General features: G+C 47.3%; 1 protein-coding gene across 11 annotated transcripts in view; it reads left to right on the top strand.

Annotated features, from left to right (window-relative positions):
• Positions 1–18531, top strand: part of Fam107b (family with sequence similarity 107, member B) — a 206108-nt gene that overhangs the window by 158055 nt on the left and 29522 nt on the right. The window contains exon 1 of one of the 11 annotated variants that reach the window (XM_087591377.1): positions 12546–12861. Coding sequence is in view for 1 of the 3 variants with exons in the window: in XM_087591372.1 (XP_087447498.1) it covers positions 17895–17928 (34 nt within the window). In the remaining 2 variants the exon portion in view is untranslated. 11 annotated transcript variants of the gene reach the window in all.

The following is an 18531-nucleotide window of genomic DNA, read 5'->3' as shown; positions in this document are numbered from 1 at the left end:
CTGGAGCTTTGGGGTCAGCCTTAGGTAAGGTAGGATTTCTACTGCTGTGATAAGACATCAGAACCAAAAGCCAGCTTAGGAGGAAAGGGTTTCTTGTGCTTATACTTCGTTTGCTGTTCATCAAATGAAGCCAGGGCAGGAACCCGGAGGCAGGAGCTGATGTAGAGGCCGTAGAGTGAGTTGATGCTGCTTACTGGCTTCCTTCCATGGCCTGCTCAGCTTTCCTCCCAACCCAAGAACCCAGGACCACCCACAGTGGGCTGGGCCTTCAACCATGAATCAAGAAAAGTCCCACGGGTCGGCCCACAGCCTGATCCGATCTTCTTAACTGAGGCTCCCTCTTCTCAGATGACATTAGCTTGTGTCAATTTGACATAAAACTATCCACCGTAAAAGTTAATTGAAGAATGGAGGGGACGGACACCTCTGGGCATAAAAGTGTGGGTGGCTGTTAGTTTGGACTGTGAGATGATGAGTGGCTTAAGTGAGAGCAGGCCAGGAAGAAGGTCCTGTCAGGTGTAGAGTTAGGAAGGGCCTGCCTCAGGTTCACGGATAACTTCTTGCTGTATCCTGACATGGCAAAGGGGAAGAGTAAAACCCTTTTCTTTATCCCTTCTTCATGGGTGTGAAGGCATCACAAAGCTCCACTCTGTATTTCCTTCACAATGTCCCACTTCCAAATGCTGTTGCATTTTGGGTTAGGGGTCAAAAGGATGGATTTTAGGAGTGACACAAGAGCTGATCTGTGGCGTAATCAAGGTGGTCAGTGATTTAGACTCCATGGGAAGGTGGCAGAGTGGGTTCTTAGATGCAAGGAGGTGTTGTGCAGAGAAGGGAGGTCTTCAGGGGCCCATGGTGGGTGTGGAGGTGAGAGGGAGGGAGTGGTAGAGGCAGCAGTGCTGTTGCAGGTCAGGACTCTAGCACATGACCAACTAGAACTGGTCACCCAAGCCCAGGAGAGAGCACTGTGGCTGAGAACTGATCTTGTCCAGGGCGTTTGCTGCTTCTCACAAGCCTGCTATTTAAGAATTGTTTGTTGGCTGAGAATAGCACTATGCTCAAGCCAGGGGGGACCCAGGGTCACTTGTTAGTAGCAGGTGGAGAGCAGGAAGGAAACTGGCACAGGGTTAGTGTTTGCCCAGACTTGACTGGTTTGTCCAGGTATAGTTAGTAACAGAGCCTTTGTGGACTCCAGAAACAGTGATGTGGCTGTGGTCGATGGCACAGACACCCAGCTTACATGCACATGGTTGCACTGATGCTTACTGCATGTGTGGGTGAAGATCCTGACTGACGATTTGTCCCACAGGGGCTCCCATGGTGTGTTGATCGTCATTGGCGAGACCTGGCTGATCTCTTTGCATTTTTACTGTTTGAATTCTAAAGGAGACTACACTGTGGTTCCCTGAGTTCTCTTGTCTGGGTTTGTTTTAGATGACTGACTGTTTGCTCTGCTAATATTGGAAACTTGAGTCCATCACATTGCCACGGTCTCTGTTATTGTAGCTCTTCTGGACTCTCTTAGGAGACAGGGGTCTTTCCTGGGAGCTCCTAGGAGCTCACCAACCTTTTAAGACATAGCTGGCTAGGACCAGTTAGAAAAGGAGGTAAGGGAATGAGGAAGAGGAAGGAGAGCTGAGCCCTTTACTTTCCAGCCTGAAGAGAATTGGTGTGGGAAGCCTTGTTTTCATCGACTTCTGGGAAAACAGGCATGAGGGAGCAAAGCCAGCGGGAGGGATCTGGGGTCCTCAGAGTTGCTTCTCCATGTGGAGTGCCCCATGCTTGTGTTGCTTGTGGAACTCAAGAGCGAGGTTTTTATGTGGGTCATCATTTTATTTGGAGGCCACCATGTGCAGATTATTTCCATGCCCAAGATGTCTTTATTCATGGTGAAGGGGACGGAAGACCCCGTGGTCTGAGTGCCGTGGGATGAGAAAGCATTCCCACGGACTACTGCTTGCTTTCCCCTTTGGGCTGTTCCTGTGTTCACTTGATTATGCATTGAGGTTTCCCAGGTCTGGCTGGCAGCAGGAATCTGTCCTTCCAGTCTTTGGGTCCCCTGTAGAGCTTTCCTGCCTCCTGAAGTGGGCCTCTGACACTAAGCTGGCTGTGCTCTGGAGGATGTGGGGTTATCTCCATGGGGCTGAGTGAGCTTCAGAGAGCCCTGTCTAGCCTGTTCCCCTTAGCTGGTGTTTATCTGTGTTGCAAGCTGTGATCTGTGGGAGTGGCAGGGAGTTCCTTTATAAGGTGGCTTTTGTTCATGTGTTTCTATTATCTTTGTTCCACACATCCTGACCCCCTTTCCCCAAGGGCAGTGATATCCAAGGGCCTCTTAGGGAGAAAGCCTCATCATGCTCTTTGAATGGCATCTAAACCATAGCATCTAAAAGCCTGGCTCCTAAGAAGTGGCTTTGTGATGGCAGGGTGTCCCTCCCACAAGGCTGAAATTCAGAAGATCTTTCTAGTAAGCAGAGGACTCGGTTTCTTTTCCTCCCCTCTGTAGCTTGCTTCTAGTGTGAACTTTTCCTTTTCCTCCCTGGCTGCTTGGTAACTGCAAGTGAGTCTTCCACCTCCATCCACCCTATCTTTATGATTGGGTGGAGTGATGTGTCTGGCCACAATGTTTCTTGACCCTTTTCTAGAAAAATACAAAAAATAAACAAAACCCCTAAATCAAAAGACAGGCGGAGAGCAGTGCAGCCAACTTGTGACAGCACAGAGATGAAGACACACTGAAATTCAGAAGGGCAGCTCAGAGTAGGTGGTGTGAGCTCAGAAGCTGCACCCATATCCTGTTTTCAGAGTTCTGTGGTCTGCCCTGTGGTTCTGCATTTCATGTCCCTTGTCACTTATTAGCCCTGAAGTACATTCAGTTCTCGGTTACATATATCTGGATCTTAAGTGAGACCCTGACTCTCTTGTTAGCCAAGGGATCTATCCTCGCTTCTTTTCCTGGGAAACTTTTGCCTTGTGACCACTTTTCTCTTTCTAGTTCTTTAAATCGAGACACAGTATGAGAGCATGGGCCCTGGAATTCCACCGTTTGGGTCTACCTTCCGGGTCTGCAGTTCATCAAGCAAGTAAAGGAGCTGCCTGAATTGTTTCCTTGCTGTTGAATAGGAATGGTGCCCTTCAGTGGATTTACAGCAATGCAGTCACTCGCCCACCATGTGCCTGGGGAGAGCGAACACTCAATAAACAGCTGGCAGCATTGGTGGGCTAGACAGTGAGAGCATGTGCTGCAAAGCTCTCTGCGTGAACATAGGCTCGCCTGGTGTCCACTCTGCTTTCCAGTCATGTCCAGGGAGTCTTCTGGAAACTTTACATGCAGTTACGGGACAGCACAGCAAAGGTATTTTGAAGCTGAGCGGCGTGTTCTATCGACCCATCCCTCCGAACCCAGATTTGATATACACCGGATAATAACAGTCTTTGATTTTGAGGACAGAGGTTTATTCTAGTATCTCACACCCAGAAGAGTCACAAAAGATCTGTCAGCAATAAGCTAGAATTGAAACGGCCAACCTGGACAGACATCTTCTGCAATTGTAAACAGTATGGACCTTAAACAGTATGTCTTATGTCGAATGGGCATCCATTTTAAAACACTTGGCTGGCGTAGTCACCTGCAGTGATGCCAGAAGTAGATGTCCCCAGGCACATCTAGGTCTGTATTAGGCTGCATTGAAAGGGATGACTCTAGACATTTTCTACAAGAGTTGGTTTCTAGTGGTCTGAGGCTACTATTTCTCCATGTGCAAGGGTGAGTCCAAGTGTGGTCTTGCCTCTGCTCCCTCCCTGGCCTGGTTTCCATTAATGTCCCTTCTTGTACTTGGCCTTTCTTGTTCCCCAGATTCCTCTCTGGAAAGCCCTGCAGAGGCCTTGGTCCCTCTTCACCTGCTTTGTTTTCTGTCCTCAAACAGGTACATCGCAGACAGTGTGCGTCTTGTAGGCCCTTCCATCCTGTAGTCTTACCAGCTCACCCTGTGCAGTCACAAGCGTGTGGTATGTTTGTCCTTAGTTTACTGGAGCCCCAGGGGTCCTGTGGCCTGGGAACCCCCTCTCACACTAGCCAAGCAGCAGGGCATGGGCTCTCTAGTTCTTCATCCCTGAGGAGAGCTGAATACTCCTCAGTCTCAGTGAGTTACTGTCTCAGACGGAAATGGTATTTGGGGAAATTCTGCAGAATACATTATTGTGAGATCTGTCTTGGTATGAAGTTAAGATACTGGGAGAAGTGAATTGAAGGCCAGGCATAATCTGTGCCTCTGGCCTTTAACAGCTTTTTTAAAAATAGAAATTAGGAAAATAGCCATGTGCTCATTGCCCTTGCATGTGTGTGGATGAATGATGGATATTGTCTGCTTTGCTCTGTTCCTTATCTAAGCCATGTGGGAACTGTCTTCTAGACTAGCATGCTAGGGTTTTTGTCCTTTCCCTTGAGGAAAATTGGATGCTATTTTTTTTCTTGCAAATAAAAAATATGTAACCTTTTGGTTCTGAACTCTAGGAAGCAAGTAATTCAGTTAACTTTCAGACCTGGAAATTACATTAGTCCTGACCAGTGGCACTCAGGGTGTTTTGTGTATTGGATTCTTTGACTTTCTAATTCTGCTTTATTTACGAACTTGTATATCTGACTTAATTTATATGCACAACACAACATTTATACTGCCAATAGTTTGCTTGGAAAAGAATTTAAGGAATGACAACATTTAAAATAATTTTTATGTTCTTACATGGAGCACTGAGGGCGGGCTTTCTTTCTTTCTCTCTTTCTTTCTCTCTTTCTTTCTTCCTTTCTTTCTTTCTTTCTTCCTTTCTTTCTTGTGTAAATAGTGTATATGATGTGTGTATGCCTGTGTGTGCACATGTGTTTATGTGGGCAAATGTGTACCACAGTGCCTATGTGGAGGCCAGGGAACAACCTTGGGGTCTGTCCTCACATTGTTGGAGACAGGCTTTCTTGGTCTCTAATGTGTATGCCAGGCTAGCTGGTTTTAGGTTTCAGAGGATTCTCTGCCATCTTGCTGGTGGATCACTGGAACAGTCACAAGCAGAATAGGATGACAGAACTACAAGTGGGCATAACCGTTGGGGCCCATTCATACTGACCCACTAGCCTCTCTGTTGCATGGATGCTGGGAATTCAGACTCAGCTGAGCCATCTCTCAAGCCCTGCAGCCAAACTTCTGCACCCAGACCACCTGACCCAGGGCCTTGCCCTGCTACTGAGTTACAGCCCTACTCCTTAATGTTTTGCTATAAGGTTTTGCATTAATAATTAGTTAATAAATGCTCTCACAGGGTTGCTTCCTGCCTCAATGGTTGAAGTTTCCAAATGGAAGTCACACACACACACACACACACACACACACACACCCTTTACATTTTAATATGTCAGAAACAGCACAATAGCTAGTTAACGGCCTAATCCCACACTGCTAGAATCTACCTCTCACTGACAATTCCGAGATCCTACTTACTAATTCCTATATTCCACCTTGGCTGTTCTTAACTCCAACTAGTCTGCCTTTTGGGCCGTGTTTTCTTAGCCTAGAGACTGGAGGTGTTCTCCTTGCTTCTTTCTGTACCCCCTGGCGGCCTCTGTGTCTCCTCCCTCCTAAAGTGTGATGGACCTCCTCCTTCCTCTCCTCCTGGTCCCAAGACAGGAGGGAAATCCTAAAATCCCACCTCTGTCTGTCCTTTCCAGTGATTGGCTGTTGGCATTTTTATTTACCAATCAGAACAAACTGGGGGCAGGTTCTCAGAAGCTACATGCAGACCCTCTCATGTAAACAGGTTTTTGGGCAACATAATTAGCTTTTACAAGTAGGCACAATAAGATATGTATGAGTGCGCGCGCACGAGTGTGTGTGTGTGTGTGTGTGTGTGTGTGTGTATGTGTATGTGTACATGTGCATGTGTTAGCCTGAAACATTTGATCATCCTGTCTTAGTCTCCCAAGTTCTGGAATTAAAGACATAAATTTATCCCACCTTGAATTTGAAATTCTGTTGCCGCTGTGCTTTTTGTGTTAGAGAATGGGTCTGGAATACAGGAATGCCTGTGTTGGCACAGGTAAACTTTGTGTTTGTTTGGCTATGCTCTGGAGAGCAGTTTTAGGATTGTCAGGCTGAGTGTGGAGGTGGGTGCTGACCAATAATCCACTCAGCTCTCATGGATTCTACCTGATTTATTCCAAGTGTGAGATTCTTAGGTACTGTCCTGTTTGAAGGTAAATATTCAATATTTCAGGGCCGTTAGAAACCTGTTTTTTGAATAGTAACGTGATTCTCAGATTTTGCTGTTTCTAGGACAGTGTAGTACGTTTTGTTGTTTCTGGAAACCTAGCAGCTGCTGTGGCCGTTTACAATGGCACTTAACAAGCGTGCACCACTTAGGAGAGAGCTGCACTTTAATTGGTCTTTAAAGTTGTATCAGTAAGTAACTATTTTAGCTGAAAACTAAGGGAACAATTTACAAAAATTAGTTTGTTTGCTCCTTTGAGTTTAAGGCTTGCTACACTGTAGATAGTTTTCAGATGTTTGTGTTGGGGTGCATTTTTATGAGAGGCCATGGAAATTAATAGACAATAAGTTTTATTTTCATTATAATCTGACACTGTCTTTGAATGAGTTCCTATCTTGTTGCTGAGATAGACTCCCCCACAGAAACCAGTTGAGGGAGGAAAGGTTCTTTGACTCGCAGTTTCAGAGGGATTGCAGCTTGTTCTGGGGTGGTGGGAGATATGGTGGTTTGAATGGCTTTGCCCTGGGAGATGAGAGTGTGAGGTTGCTTTGAGAGTCAGAATCACAAGGTCCATATTTAGTGACCTACTTCCCACAGTTAAGCCTGGAATTTAAAGGCTTCATAACTTACCCAGACAGCCCCTCCATTTGGGGAGCAAATGTTCTGGCGTATGAACCTGTGGTGAACATTTCAGATTCAAACAAGAGCAGCCCTAAGAGAAAACGTGGGAACAGACTTCTTAGGTTTTGCCTGAGTTTAAATGAAAATGTCCTGTCTTTTTGGAGGAATGTGGTTGAGAGATCATTACTTGAAGTGCAGGGGAGATCATTGAGCTCACTTGGGATGGAAGTGCAGGGACTGCACTTATGAGCTTGTCCCCACATATGTGTGCTGGAAACTGAATTCTGATAGGGATAGGAGCAAACCCTCTTACCTGTTGAGCCATCTCTCCCACCCGACCCCAGTAGTTAAAATTTCTTTTTGTGACTGGATTTTCCAAGATGACCCTTTTCTTCTATCTAAAGTATAGTTCCTAGCTTTCTTGCCTTCTGAATGGCTTCCTGAATGGAAAATAAGCCCTGAGGGCTGCTGTGATTTATTTTATAAACGGGACTAGAAAGTGAACAGTTTGGCAAGCTCCCCATCTCGCAGCACCTCTGAGATGGATCCCTGCCCCCAGTAGAGACTTGTTATATTTATAAACTATTATTATTTCAGAATCATCAAAGGAAACGTGTAGCGATGATAGGGAAGGAACTTGTTTATTCTGGAATTTTCTTCACTTTATTTTAAACATCGAGGAAATGACTGAGAAAGCTTTGGCAAAGTGAAGACAGATGGGTAAAGAGCAGACTGAGTTTGTGGACTGCACTGAACTCCTAAGTAAGAGCAGATATCCTCTGCATGACACGTGACGAGCCGTTTGCCTTCTGGGAGTGTCTTGAGGGAAACTGGGTGATACTTCAAATTGATACAAGTTTTATTTATTTCATGAAAGGCCAGCAGGAAGCTGCACTGTGAGTGTAGAATACCGTGTTCCCTTTCCGGCTGTGCACAGATAGTGTGCAGAGTGGTGTAGACTATTCTGATCTCTGGGATAACATGGATCTGGACCCGGACTTCCTGCTCCTGGCTACTCGTGACCAGTAATGCACAAATTAGAAAGCAATCTCTTTACTTCTTGCAGAATTTAAAGGACTGTAGGTAACTTGTGTTAAGGGTAGAGGTACCTGGGGGGAAACATACAATGTTATTAAAGTATCACATCACCTTATCTCCTTTGTTTCATGGAGATTTACGGATACAGTCACCTACTGCTTTCCTGTGGGTTTACTAAGAGATGGATTGTGGTCCTTATGCTTTTCCTTCTGTCTCCTGTGTCAGTCCTGTCAACTATGTCACAGTCTATTTACTGCAAAGACTAAGGCCTGTGTCGTCATCCCCAGCTACTGTCCTGAAGTCTGGATGTGGTGGCCTTTGATCTGTAGAAGCCTAGAACAGAACTCACCAAGCGCATGTGTAAAGAGAGTGTCCCAAATGCCATCATCCCCCTCCACATTTCTACCAGTCTGTGTGTTCTCTTTAGAGATGGACAGATAGAAAAAGCAACAAAAACCATGGGTTGCTTTTGAGATACTGAGCAAGTTTTATCTACCACGTTTTTGTAACAAATGGCCCATTCTTACAGACTCAGCCAGGAGAGCTTACATTAGATGCCTAAGGGAATTTTACCCAGCCATTTGTTACATACTAGACAAAAGATTTTTGGAGAAGAGTTGTGGGGGCCAGGGGACAGTTGAGCATATGTGAGTGAATTCTGTTCTCAGTGAATTGGGTTTTGTTTTTTTACTTCATTATTATTTTTAAGAAGCAATACTGGCACTGAAATATGCTAGCCATGTCGTGCAGGTCTTGGGACCCCTTTCCCATTGGCAGCTGTGCAGTGTTTTCTGTGTGGGAGAAGGCTAAAGTACAGAAGGAGGGGCAGAAAGAACAGATAAACTCACTGGGCATTTGTTTTTAAAATCCCACATGTCCAGTGATAAACTTAGGAGGAATACAAGAGAGCCACACACGAGCCAGGCAGCATCCTTGGGCATGCGTGGTGACTGTGTCCTAGTGTTGGCTTGGTAGGAGATAGAGCATTCTTACCTTTCACTAAAATCAACTTCTGTGTAGGATTCTGCACTTATAATTTTGCAGTCTTTGCTTTGATAAAGATTTGTTTTCTAACAATTTATCCATAGTAACCCATCCTGTTTGAGAGAACAGAGATTGGACCTTCACCCAATGCACACATGGTAATTAGAAGTGGGCCCACAGCTCAAGTCTAGTCTTCCCCTTGTAATTGGATTCCACAGGAAGATCCACATTTTTTTTTTTTTTTTGGAGCTGGGGACCGAACCCAGGGCCTTGCGCTTCCTAGGCAAGCGCTCTACCACTGAGCTAAATCCCCAACCCCAAAGATCCACATTTTTAAGTGAACCGTGGTATTATGAGCACACCCTGAGGTGTGCGTTTCTAATTTGCCCCGGAGCCTGTGTATGGTAGGAGTCGGGGTGACATTACCAGGCAGATGTGAAGGCCTTCTGTAGTTGGGGATAGTGTGTGTAAGTAGTCAGAGGTGACTCAGCGTGCGCCAGATGGTGACGCGGTGGCATCCGTCCAGGACTGTGGGTAGGTCTGACTTTTAGCTACGAGGTGTGTTGTCAGAGTGAGGGAGCCACTTCATCAAGGACAAATGTTTGCTTTTATAAATAGCTAATTAGCTGACACGGAGGGTGCTTGCTTTCGAGCAGAGATGAGGTTTTCATGTCCAACTGAATTGTTCTCGTATTGTTAGGGGTGGTGTATGCCTGCTTTGGGAAGAGTTTGTTTTGCATCATTTGTTCTGGTCTTGTGTTATATGAGACCACTAAATTGCAGAGTTCTGCCTTCTGAGTCCTGTACTTGTCTCTCTGCAGCCAGATGATTGGTTTCCAGTAGCAGTGTTCCTTCAAGGTGTCGGGTCCTTGTTGTGAGTGCCTTTCTGTGGCCACTGTCTTAGCTTGCCCTGTGTGCTCTTCTCCTGTCCTGTGTTCATGCTTTCTCTGTTCCTGCTCCATGCCCACTTCTGCTCCTATCCTGTGGTCAGATGCCACCTCCAAGTGTCTTTCACCAGCCTGTAGCCTAGGACAGGATACCATGCCTGTCACACCTCTAAGCCTTTGGTCTGGAAGCTGGAGATAGAGACCCTGCTCTTGTCATTCCTCTTCTACCTCTGGCTCCCCAGAGGCTCATCTTAGCCATATGTGTTGCTAGTCACAGCTCCTCGGTCAGCACGAACTGGGGACCAGAAGCCCCAATTTGGTCATGGCTGGGGTGGCTCTAGCATTTTCTGTGGATTAAAGACTTACTTGTACAAGACATGTGACTTTGTCCTCAAATCAGGATGAGTGGGCCACTCTACTCTCTAGGGTGCTGCTCTAGGGCCAAAGTTTCGAGAGCTCACCCATTGGATGGACTTTTCTGTGCTTAGGAAGGGTGGCTCCAGGGTGTGCCGGACGCCTTCACGCACCTCCTACTGTCCTTTCCTCTTGGTCTCTCCTGAGCTTGCCCTGCCATATCGTATGCGCCCCATGGACTCCTGGTATCCCGTCCATCCTCATGCCCACCACCTATTCCTGTCAGGACGTGGCTGAGCCCGGCCAGAGAGTCACTAGCGACTGAGATCCTGTTCCCACTTCTGGGGGCCTCAGGGTAGCCTGGAAATGGACCGTGTTCCTCCTTGGCCCCCACTGCATACTGACCTTTAACTTTGTCTGTGGTTCACCCCATTGATTTATGTATTCACTTTAAATCCCGATTGCTGCCCCTCCCCTCCTAGTCTCACCCTCATATTCCTCTCCCCCCACTCTCTCCTCTGAGGAGAAGGGGAGTCCCCATGGGGACCAACACCCCCCACACCCCTGCCTCTATGCACATCATTGTCATTCTGGAGTTTCACTTACACCTCATTCCCATTTCCTTCTGTAGTCAGTAATCTTTCTACCATATTCAAGTCAGACCGGTAAACGCTGACGTCGCCAGTTCTTCCTGCTGACCTTAGACAACTCTGCCTGGTCCTGGACCCCGCCCTCAATTTACATATTTTCCATTCATATTTGAAGAACAGTCCCTCTTAATTCCTACAAATCACCCCACTAGCCTATTTTAATCTCCTCATTTGTCAAAATATGAACGTGTGTAGTAACATGCTGATGTCTGTTTTATATACTTTCTGTGCTTTCCAACTTTATATGACTTATCATTTTTAAAGTCAGAGCACAGTTAAATGTTCTTAGTCGTGTGTGTGTGTGTGTGTGTGTGTGTGTGTGTGTGTAACACATATGCCCAGTAAACCTATTATTCCCTTATCTATAGGTTGTGTTATAAGGAAAACACTGACTCCAGTTGGAGTTGAAATACTATTTTTCCCTCCTCAAATTTTCTACTGAGCAGATAGATGAGTGCAGCCCTGAGACTCCAGCTTTTCCTTTGATTTTGATAGCAGGCAGCGAGCCTTTCAGATGTGAGGTGAACTTTGGCACGCTGGGGCAGCGTTTGCCTTTTGCTTGCCTCTGTTCTGGCGCAGGTGGAACTGTCTCCTTCCCTAAGAGCACGGAGAGGGTGTATGTCCTGTGGTGATGAGGACATTCCTCCATGGCTGGGAAAGGACCTGACACAAGCTGCAGCCACTCCGTGGGTTAGTGTCTGGGTCATTTGCTGGTGACAAGTGTGGCCACTGAAGTTTTATGGCTGGAAATTGCAGTGGTTTCAGAAACAGGACGACTCACTCTCTGCTTACTGCTGGGTTTAGAAGGGATATTTGGCTGCTGTGTGGCTGAGGCAGCATTGTCCTAAAGCAGTGTGGCTCCCAGGCTTTTGTCCTGTGTGGGCAGGAATCCAGATCTGATGGCAGCCTCTCTCCTGAAAATGCAGCAGTCTGTCATGTTTTCATTTCCTTGATTCACATCTTTTATGCTATAATTAGTGATTACTGAGATCTGGAAGGCTCCACAGCTCTGGATCTGACACCTGACACACTAGAGTAGAGAGAGAGAGAGTCAGAGACAGAGACAGAGACAGAGAGAGACAGAGATAGACATCATCACACGGGCAGCTCCAGGCTTGTGTTCTGCTGTGGCTTTGCTAGTGTGACTCCCAGGATGTGTTGGTGGCATGGCTCGGTGATGGAAAGTTGCATATATTCTAATAATGTCTTCTGTGAGAAGACCATGCAGGCCTGTACATAAAACAACCATAAATGCTTTACAGTATCGTAGTTATCACTGTACTTGGAAATAGGCTCATTTACTATTCACCCATTTCAGCACGGGCTTGGGAGAATAGAGAACGTACTGCAAGAATTGCCTAGTGGTTTCCCTGCCTAGTGGTTTCCCTGCAGAAGCTGAGGCTGTTATTTACTCTTAGTCCCTTCCTGAGGTTGCAGCTGTCTTTAGGAAGCAGCCCTGGCCTGAGAGGATTTTCAGACTTTCAGATCGGAAAGAGGGTTATTATATTACCATAACCATGACTGAATGCACCTTTACCCTGGCCTGCCTGTGATGCTGAGCCAAACACAGACTCCCCCCACACACACACACTCACACCCCACACCCTACACCCCAAGCCTAGATCCTGGTCACTTTCCCTACATGCCTTGGGCCCAGTCAGAGAAATTGAAGATCGCTACTCTGTCTGTGTGCCTGTAACATTTCCCATCATGCCTTGTTCTTCTGAAGGACCTATCATCCCAGGTGTCTGTTACTGTAACAGTTCCCATCATGCCTTGTTCTTCTGAAGGACCTATCACCACAGGTGTCCGTTAGTGTAACAGCTCCCATCATGCCTTGTTCTTCTGAAGGACCTATCATCCCAGGTGTCTTGTTACTGTAACAGTTCCCATCATGCCTTGTTCTTCTGAAGGACCTATCATCCCAGGTGTCTGTTACTGTAACGGTTCCCATCATGCCTTGTTCTTCTGAAGGTCCTATCATCCCAGGTGTCTGTTACTGTAACAGTTCCCATCATGCCTTGTTCTTCTGAAGGACCTATCATCCCAGGTGTCCGTTACTGGCTGCTTCGCAGGTGAACCCTCTAGGACTATGTTAGTGGCTCCTCTACTTACCCAGCCGCATTTCCTTTCACTGACCAAGTGGCCTCCTTATCAGTCACACTGGTCTTGCCCCTTTGTGTTCCCCAGTTCTCTGTAAAACTGCCCTGTTAGGATGGCCGCAGTCTGTTCACAGAGGTAAGTAGAGCTCTCCTTCTGACCACCATTTTCCCCATTGCCTTACACAGTTTGGTCCTTAATTCATTTTGTATTCAGGGCTCCTAGGGGTTAGCTTAGTTTTACGAAAGAACAGCACTCTTATGCGGACAAACTTTTGCACTTCCCTTAACTTAGCCCCCAAAGCCCTTGAAGGCTTTTGTTCTGAGTGGAGAAGTCTGTGTGGCAGAACAAAGGTGAGAATGCTCCTGGGCAGACCTTAGGAATTGAGCTGCCTGGATAGTTAGAGGGTGTGGGGGAGTGAATGAAGCTGTGTTGTGTACCGCCCAGCCTGCCTGGTGAAATGAGTGGGTAAGCACATATGGACTCAGTTTACACTAAGTCCATAGCCACTGTGTCTGCCTAAGCTGAACCAGGGATGCACCTGAGGCACTGAACACACTAGGCGGGCACTGAGCTTTACCCCACCCTAGACAAAATCTCATTACATGACCCAGGCTGCCCTCAGCTTACAGTGAGGCAAGCTGTGACCCTGTGATCCTGCTCCGCTCAGCCTCCTGAGTCTCTGGGACTAGAGGCCTGCACCACCACACCTGACCTGAGCAGTGGCCATTGTAGTTTCCATGAGTGTGCCCGTTTGCACGGTGATGTTGTGACACAGACCCTGTGTTGTTCTGGCTGTGGTGATTTACTTTTAATGTCCTTATGTCAATGGGCTCACATGGCACTCAAAGCAGCATGGCCTTTAGGAGTGAGAGTTACAGGTCCGTTGTTGTTCAGTTGAACCTTTACTACCGAGAAGCTGGCCTTTCTCTCTGGGTCTTTCATGAACTAATTTGGGCTGCCCTTTCTGTTTAGCCTTTAGAAGGAGAATCTGAGTTCCTCAGACACTGTATTATTATGGTGCGGATGCAGTTTTGGAAGTTCAGCAGCCCAGCCTCCATGGTCTGCTCCCTAGGATAGATTAACCCCGCCCAGCTCAGCGTCCCACCTGCCTGGCCTCCACCTTTGCCTGTTCCCTGTCTTCACAGAGGCAGTCAGGACCCACTTTGCACTTTCACAAACAGAGGCAGAAACACGGGGAAAATCAGGAGCAGGGGCTCGTTAGCCAGCTGGCCTCTCTAACGGTTTCCCTGTCAACTTCTAGAAATTCCCATCCAACTTTGCTTATTTTCTGGCTCTTTGGAAATTCAAATTATACATTTACTAAAAGCAAGCCGTCTTTTGTTAGTTACAGGTTTTGGCCTCTGCAGCAAGGCCAGGACACTCCCTTTAGTATCTCAGGGTGAAACATTTAAATTAGTCAGAGCTAGGGAGAGGTGTTGGAGTTTTGGAAGGGTGACCGTCTGGGTTTAGCTAGGGGAAGTGAGTAATTATGGGTTCTGTTCTGAATTCCTCAGCATAGAGGTGCATAGCTCAGGGCTTTCAGGGATGCTAGAGGATGCTGCAGACAAGGGGGGGAACCTTTGGGAGGGGAGTTACCAGGACTCAAGTGCAGGGAGCTAAAACACGAACTTTGCCCTTTTGGAATTTCAAGCTGCATGACTTTGGGTAGGTTGCTAATCTCCTGAGTTCTGCTACTCCTCCTCAGTAAGGACACAAATACTTTCTGCATAGAACTACCTGGGAGCTTAAAGGAGATGAAATCCAAGTGTTGCAAACAATGCCTGGAATGCTGTAAGCACTCAAAAGTTCCCTGGTAATAGGGTAGGATTTCAGCGAGCCACTTGCAGACCAAGCAGTCATCACTAATGTAGTTACTGTTACAAGTTTCGAAGAACTGATAGCAAACCTATTGTTAGCAGGGCTTTGCAGTAGTGAACCGGCCCAGCCAGGGTGGGCACCTCCAGGAATAAATAAACTAGAAATGAATGTTTTCCAAGACCTGTGGAAACTTTCTGTATCACGGCCACACAGTACAGGCTTGATAAAAGTGCTCAGACTGCACTGTTTTCCTGTTAACAGTGACAACTGAGGGCTGTGGAGATGTCACAGTGAGTAAGGCACCAACCACAAGGCATGAGGACCTGAGTTTGAATCCCCAGAATCCACATAAAAGCTGGATGCTATAGCACCCGTGTCTGCAATCTCAGTGCTCCCACACGGAAATGGGAGACGTAAATTGTCAGCCAAGCTAGTGAGACCCTGCCTCAAACAAGGCCGGAGAGCAAACAAGATAAAAGGCAGGCTAGGACCAACACATGAGGTTCTCCTCTGATCTGAACATGGTGCGCGCACACACGCACGCACGCACACACGCACGCACGCACACACGCACGCACGCACACACGCACACTTGCTTTCTGCGGTGGAGATGCATCAGTGCATAAGTCAGAGGTGGGTGGCCTTTTTCTCATGTCACTGTCAGGTAACAGTGTCACGATGGGAGAGGCGTGGGATGGGGAGGGTCTGGGAGGCTGCCTTCCAGGTCGGGGTGTTAGGAGTGCAGGTGGCGTTTGGTAGAGTTCTCAGGAAGGGCAGGAGCATGGTGAGGCAGTGTGAAGTGTAAGGAGCAGGGTGGGCAGGGTGGGTCCTGCTCAGAGGACCTACGGGGAGAGCTGGGAGAGAGCCAATCCCGGCTGTAGGAACAGGTAGATGCTTCCTTTTGTTGGTGGCTGTTTCCATGGAACTGTCAGTACTGGGGTATCTTTGGACGTAACAGTGTAGGTGTGGGTGTGTTCTTACCCTGCAGTACACCATACTGTCTTCAGTGCAGGCGTGGCTGGTCAAGCATGGCCCAGATGCTTGCAGTAGCAGAAAGTCTAGCATAAGCTTCAGTCATGTATGGATCGGAAGTGGTCACACACTCTAGTGTCCAGTGGACACTCTAGTGTCCAGAGCAGGACTGTCACTGGGTCAGGCTGTTGGCAGAGGACAGCGAGAACCTGGGTTGATTCTGGCAGGCTGGGTGCTGACTGGTATAGTTCCATTTTCAACCCCTGAGCCCTGGCCGATCAACTGAGGAACTCAGTGTCAGCACTTCTAGGTCTTTAGTGCTTTGGGAGGGAATCACTTGGGAAACTATCAGTTACAAATTCACCACCAAATCAGTGGTTATTAAAGTGGTTCTAACAGGAAGGGAGGATCCTTTAGATATACACTTAAGCATTATTAGGTGTGTGTGTGTGTGTGTGTAAAACAATCTTGAGAAAGGAATGGAATCTTTTCTGTCTCTTAGAAATACTCTATGCTTTCTGTGTTCCTGGTCCTTTCCAAGTTCTGACAGCCCCAGGCCTGGTGTGGAGCTGCATGGCAGGCATGAGCCTGGGATTTCTGTGCATCACAGGCATCTTTGTGTGATAGATGAGGAAAACCAGACTTCGCTTGTCTCTCTTTTCTGGAGAGGGAAAGTCTGTGGCTCTAAAAGATGTCATACATAGTCTAATTGGATTGTTGCCTGGTGTAGCCATACAAATATGTACTTGCGTGTGTACACTGCGCTTGTGTGTGTGTGTGTGTGTGTGTGTGTGTGTGTGTGTACATGAGTACATACTGTGGCTGTGATTTAAGATTTAAGTATTTAAGTATTTAAGATTTATTTTCATTATTTATATCATTTATTTCATTTATTTTACATGAGTGATTACTCACTGTGATAAGTTTCTCTGACCACGGTTGAGAGCAGCATACATCTATGGATGTAACCATAAACATCTATAAGCCTGCCCTGCATGTTCAGCATTTCAGATATTGTAGATATTTAGCAAAACAGCATCACTAGCCTCTTGCCTCGGACTGGAACCTTCCCTAGCTGTGGCTTTGGCCTTATTTACTTTACTCGGCGTGAATTCTCCTCTGTGGTGCAGGCCTCAGATTCAGTGAAGAGGCGGTTTATAGCCCCACAGAGGGTCTTGCCACAGTTGACCGACCAGTGGACACTTCTTGCATGAAGGGTTGATATTGTAGCAGGGAGGGCCCAGCACTGGCTAAGACCATCAATGCCTTCTTCCCCCGCAGCCTGCATTAGCACCAACCAGCACTGTGAGAGCCAGCCCACGGGAAAGTTGCCTGGTTAGTTCAAGATTGATTTTTCTGTGTTCTGTGACCAACAATGACATTTTTAAAGTCTGATTTTAGAGTTGTTTTCCTCAGGAAGATGCCTTTCAACCACTTAGTTAAGTCTAGTTATACACTTAGCCTGCTTCCAGTTAACAGTCAAGTGTCCCTCTATACCCGCTTTCTTGGTAAAGGATTGCAGACTTGACTAATGGTATAGACAGGAAAGAGAAAAATGTAACCCTGTTTGGAAAAGCCCTGTCAGAACTTATTAGCTACTCTCCTGGTTTTTCCTCTTTCCAAAACCCCAGTTCATGCAGTCCAACGCCACACTGAGATTGTACTGCCCTGGGCAGAATTCCTGGCATATTTGAGGCCTTACCCCTATTAATTTCTGCCAGATTCCCCAAGCCACAACTGGCCCAGTCCGTTTCACACCAGTAACATTCGCCTTCACCTCCTCCTTGCCCTCTTTCGGACTGTGCCAAAGGCATTGTTATGTAAGTATGCTTAAGGCCAGTGGTTGTTAGGGCCACTCCCATACCTGGTTGGTGTCCCAGACTTTATGGCTTTCTGCTGCCATTGTCTTGGCTCTGAATTCAGCCTGACAACTTTGCCTGTTTGACAAATGTTAGATAACTCACCTCCCTTCCTTTAGCAAATATCCCAACGCCAGTGTTATATTACTCGCACCTGATGGAATAGGCCGCTTCTCAAGGCCAGTGGAAGGAATTCGTGGGGGAGGTAGGCTGGAGGGGTGGGGCTGTGGGAGGGTAGAAGGAGAAAAGATAGAGAAGAAGTCAAGTGCTCATTCCGGAACAGGCAGAGCCGGCTTCTCTGGGTAGACACGACAAGCCTGTGTGCGTGGTGACAAAGCCCAGAGAACAGGCCAGAGATGGCGGTCCGCGAAGCACGGCTGAGGAGTGAAGGTAAGGAAAGCTTCCGCAGCTATGGCTACCATGAGGACTGAGTCTGGGCTGGAAGGTTGGTTCTGTCCGCTGCAAGGACTCGGGCCTGATGGTTGTGCTTCTCAGAGGGCAGCTCAGCCTTACTGCTGCTCAAGCCCCATCAGCAGGCACGGGGCACAGCAGTGTTGGCTTGGCATTTAGCTGTATGCTCAGCTGATCTGTGATACAACTGGGTTGACTTGACTTGGATCAAACCCAGGGCCTCATGAGTGGTAGGCAAGAGCTGTGCCCCTGAGATACACCCAGCTCATTTAGTAGGTTCTCTCCTCTGCTGTTACCATGGCCCCATGTGTTTGTCAGCAGGGAAACAGACCATCCTTTACTATCACCCATACCATGTTCCTCTGCACTTGTCCACTTGTCCACGTGGCAGATCTGTGGCCTCAGGCTTGCTTTCTGACACCTGATCCTGGGGACTTCTTTGCCCCTTGCTGACTATATCTTAGTGGATTTTTTTTTTTTTAACTTCTGTAAGTGGGCTGGAAATGTTGGTCAAGTAGTGCTTTGCCTAGCATACTCAATACCTTGGGTTCCGTTCCCAGCACCACAAACACACACACACAC

The sequence above is a fragment of the Rattus norvegicus genome, chromosome 17 (assembly GCF_021556685.1).
Source record: "Rattus norvegicus strain SHRSP/BbbUtx chromosome 17, alternate assembly SHRSP_T2T, whole genome shotgun sequence".
Taxonomy (NCBI): Eukaryota; Metazoa; Chordata; class Mammalia; order Rodentia; family Muridae; genus Rattus; species Rattus norvegicus.
Note: the sequence above shows the minus strand (reverse complement) of the source record. Positions and strands in the feature narration are given on the sequence as shown.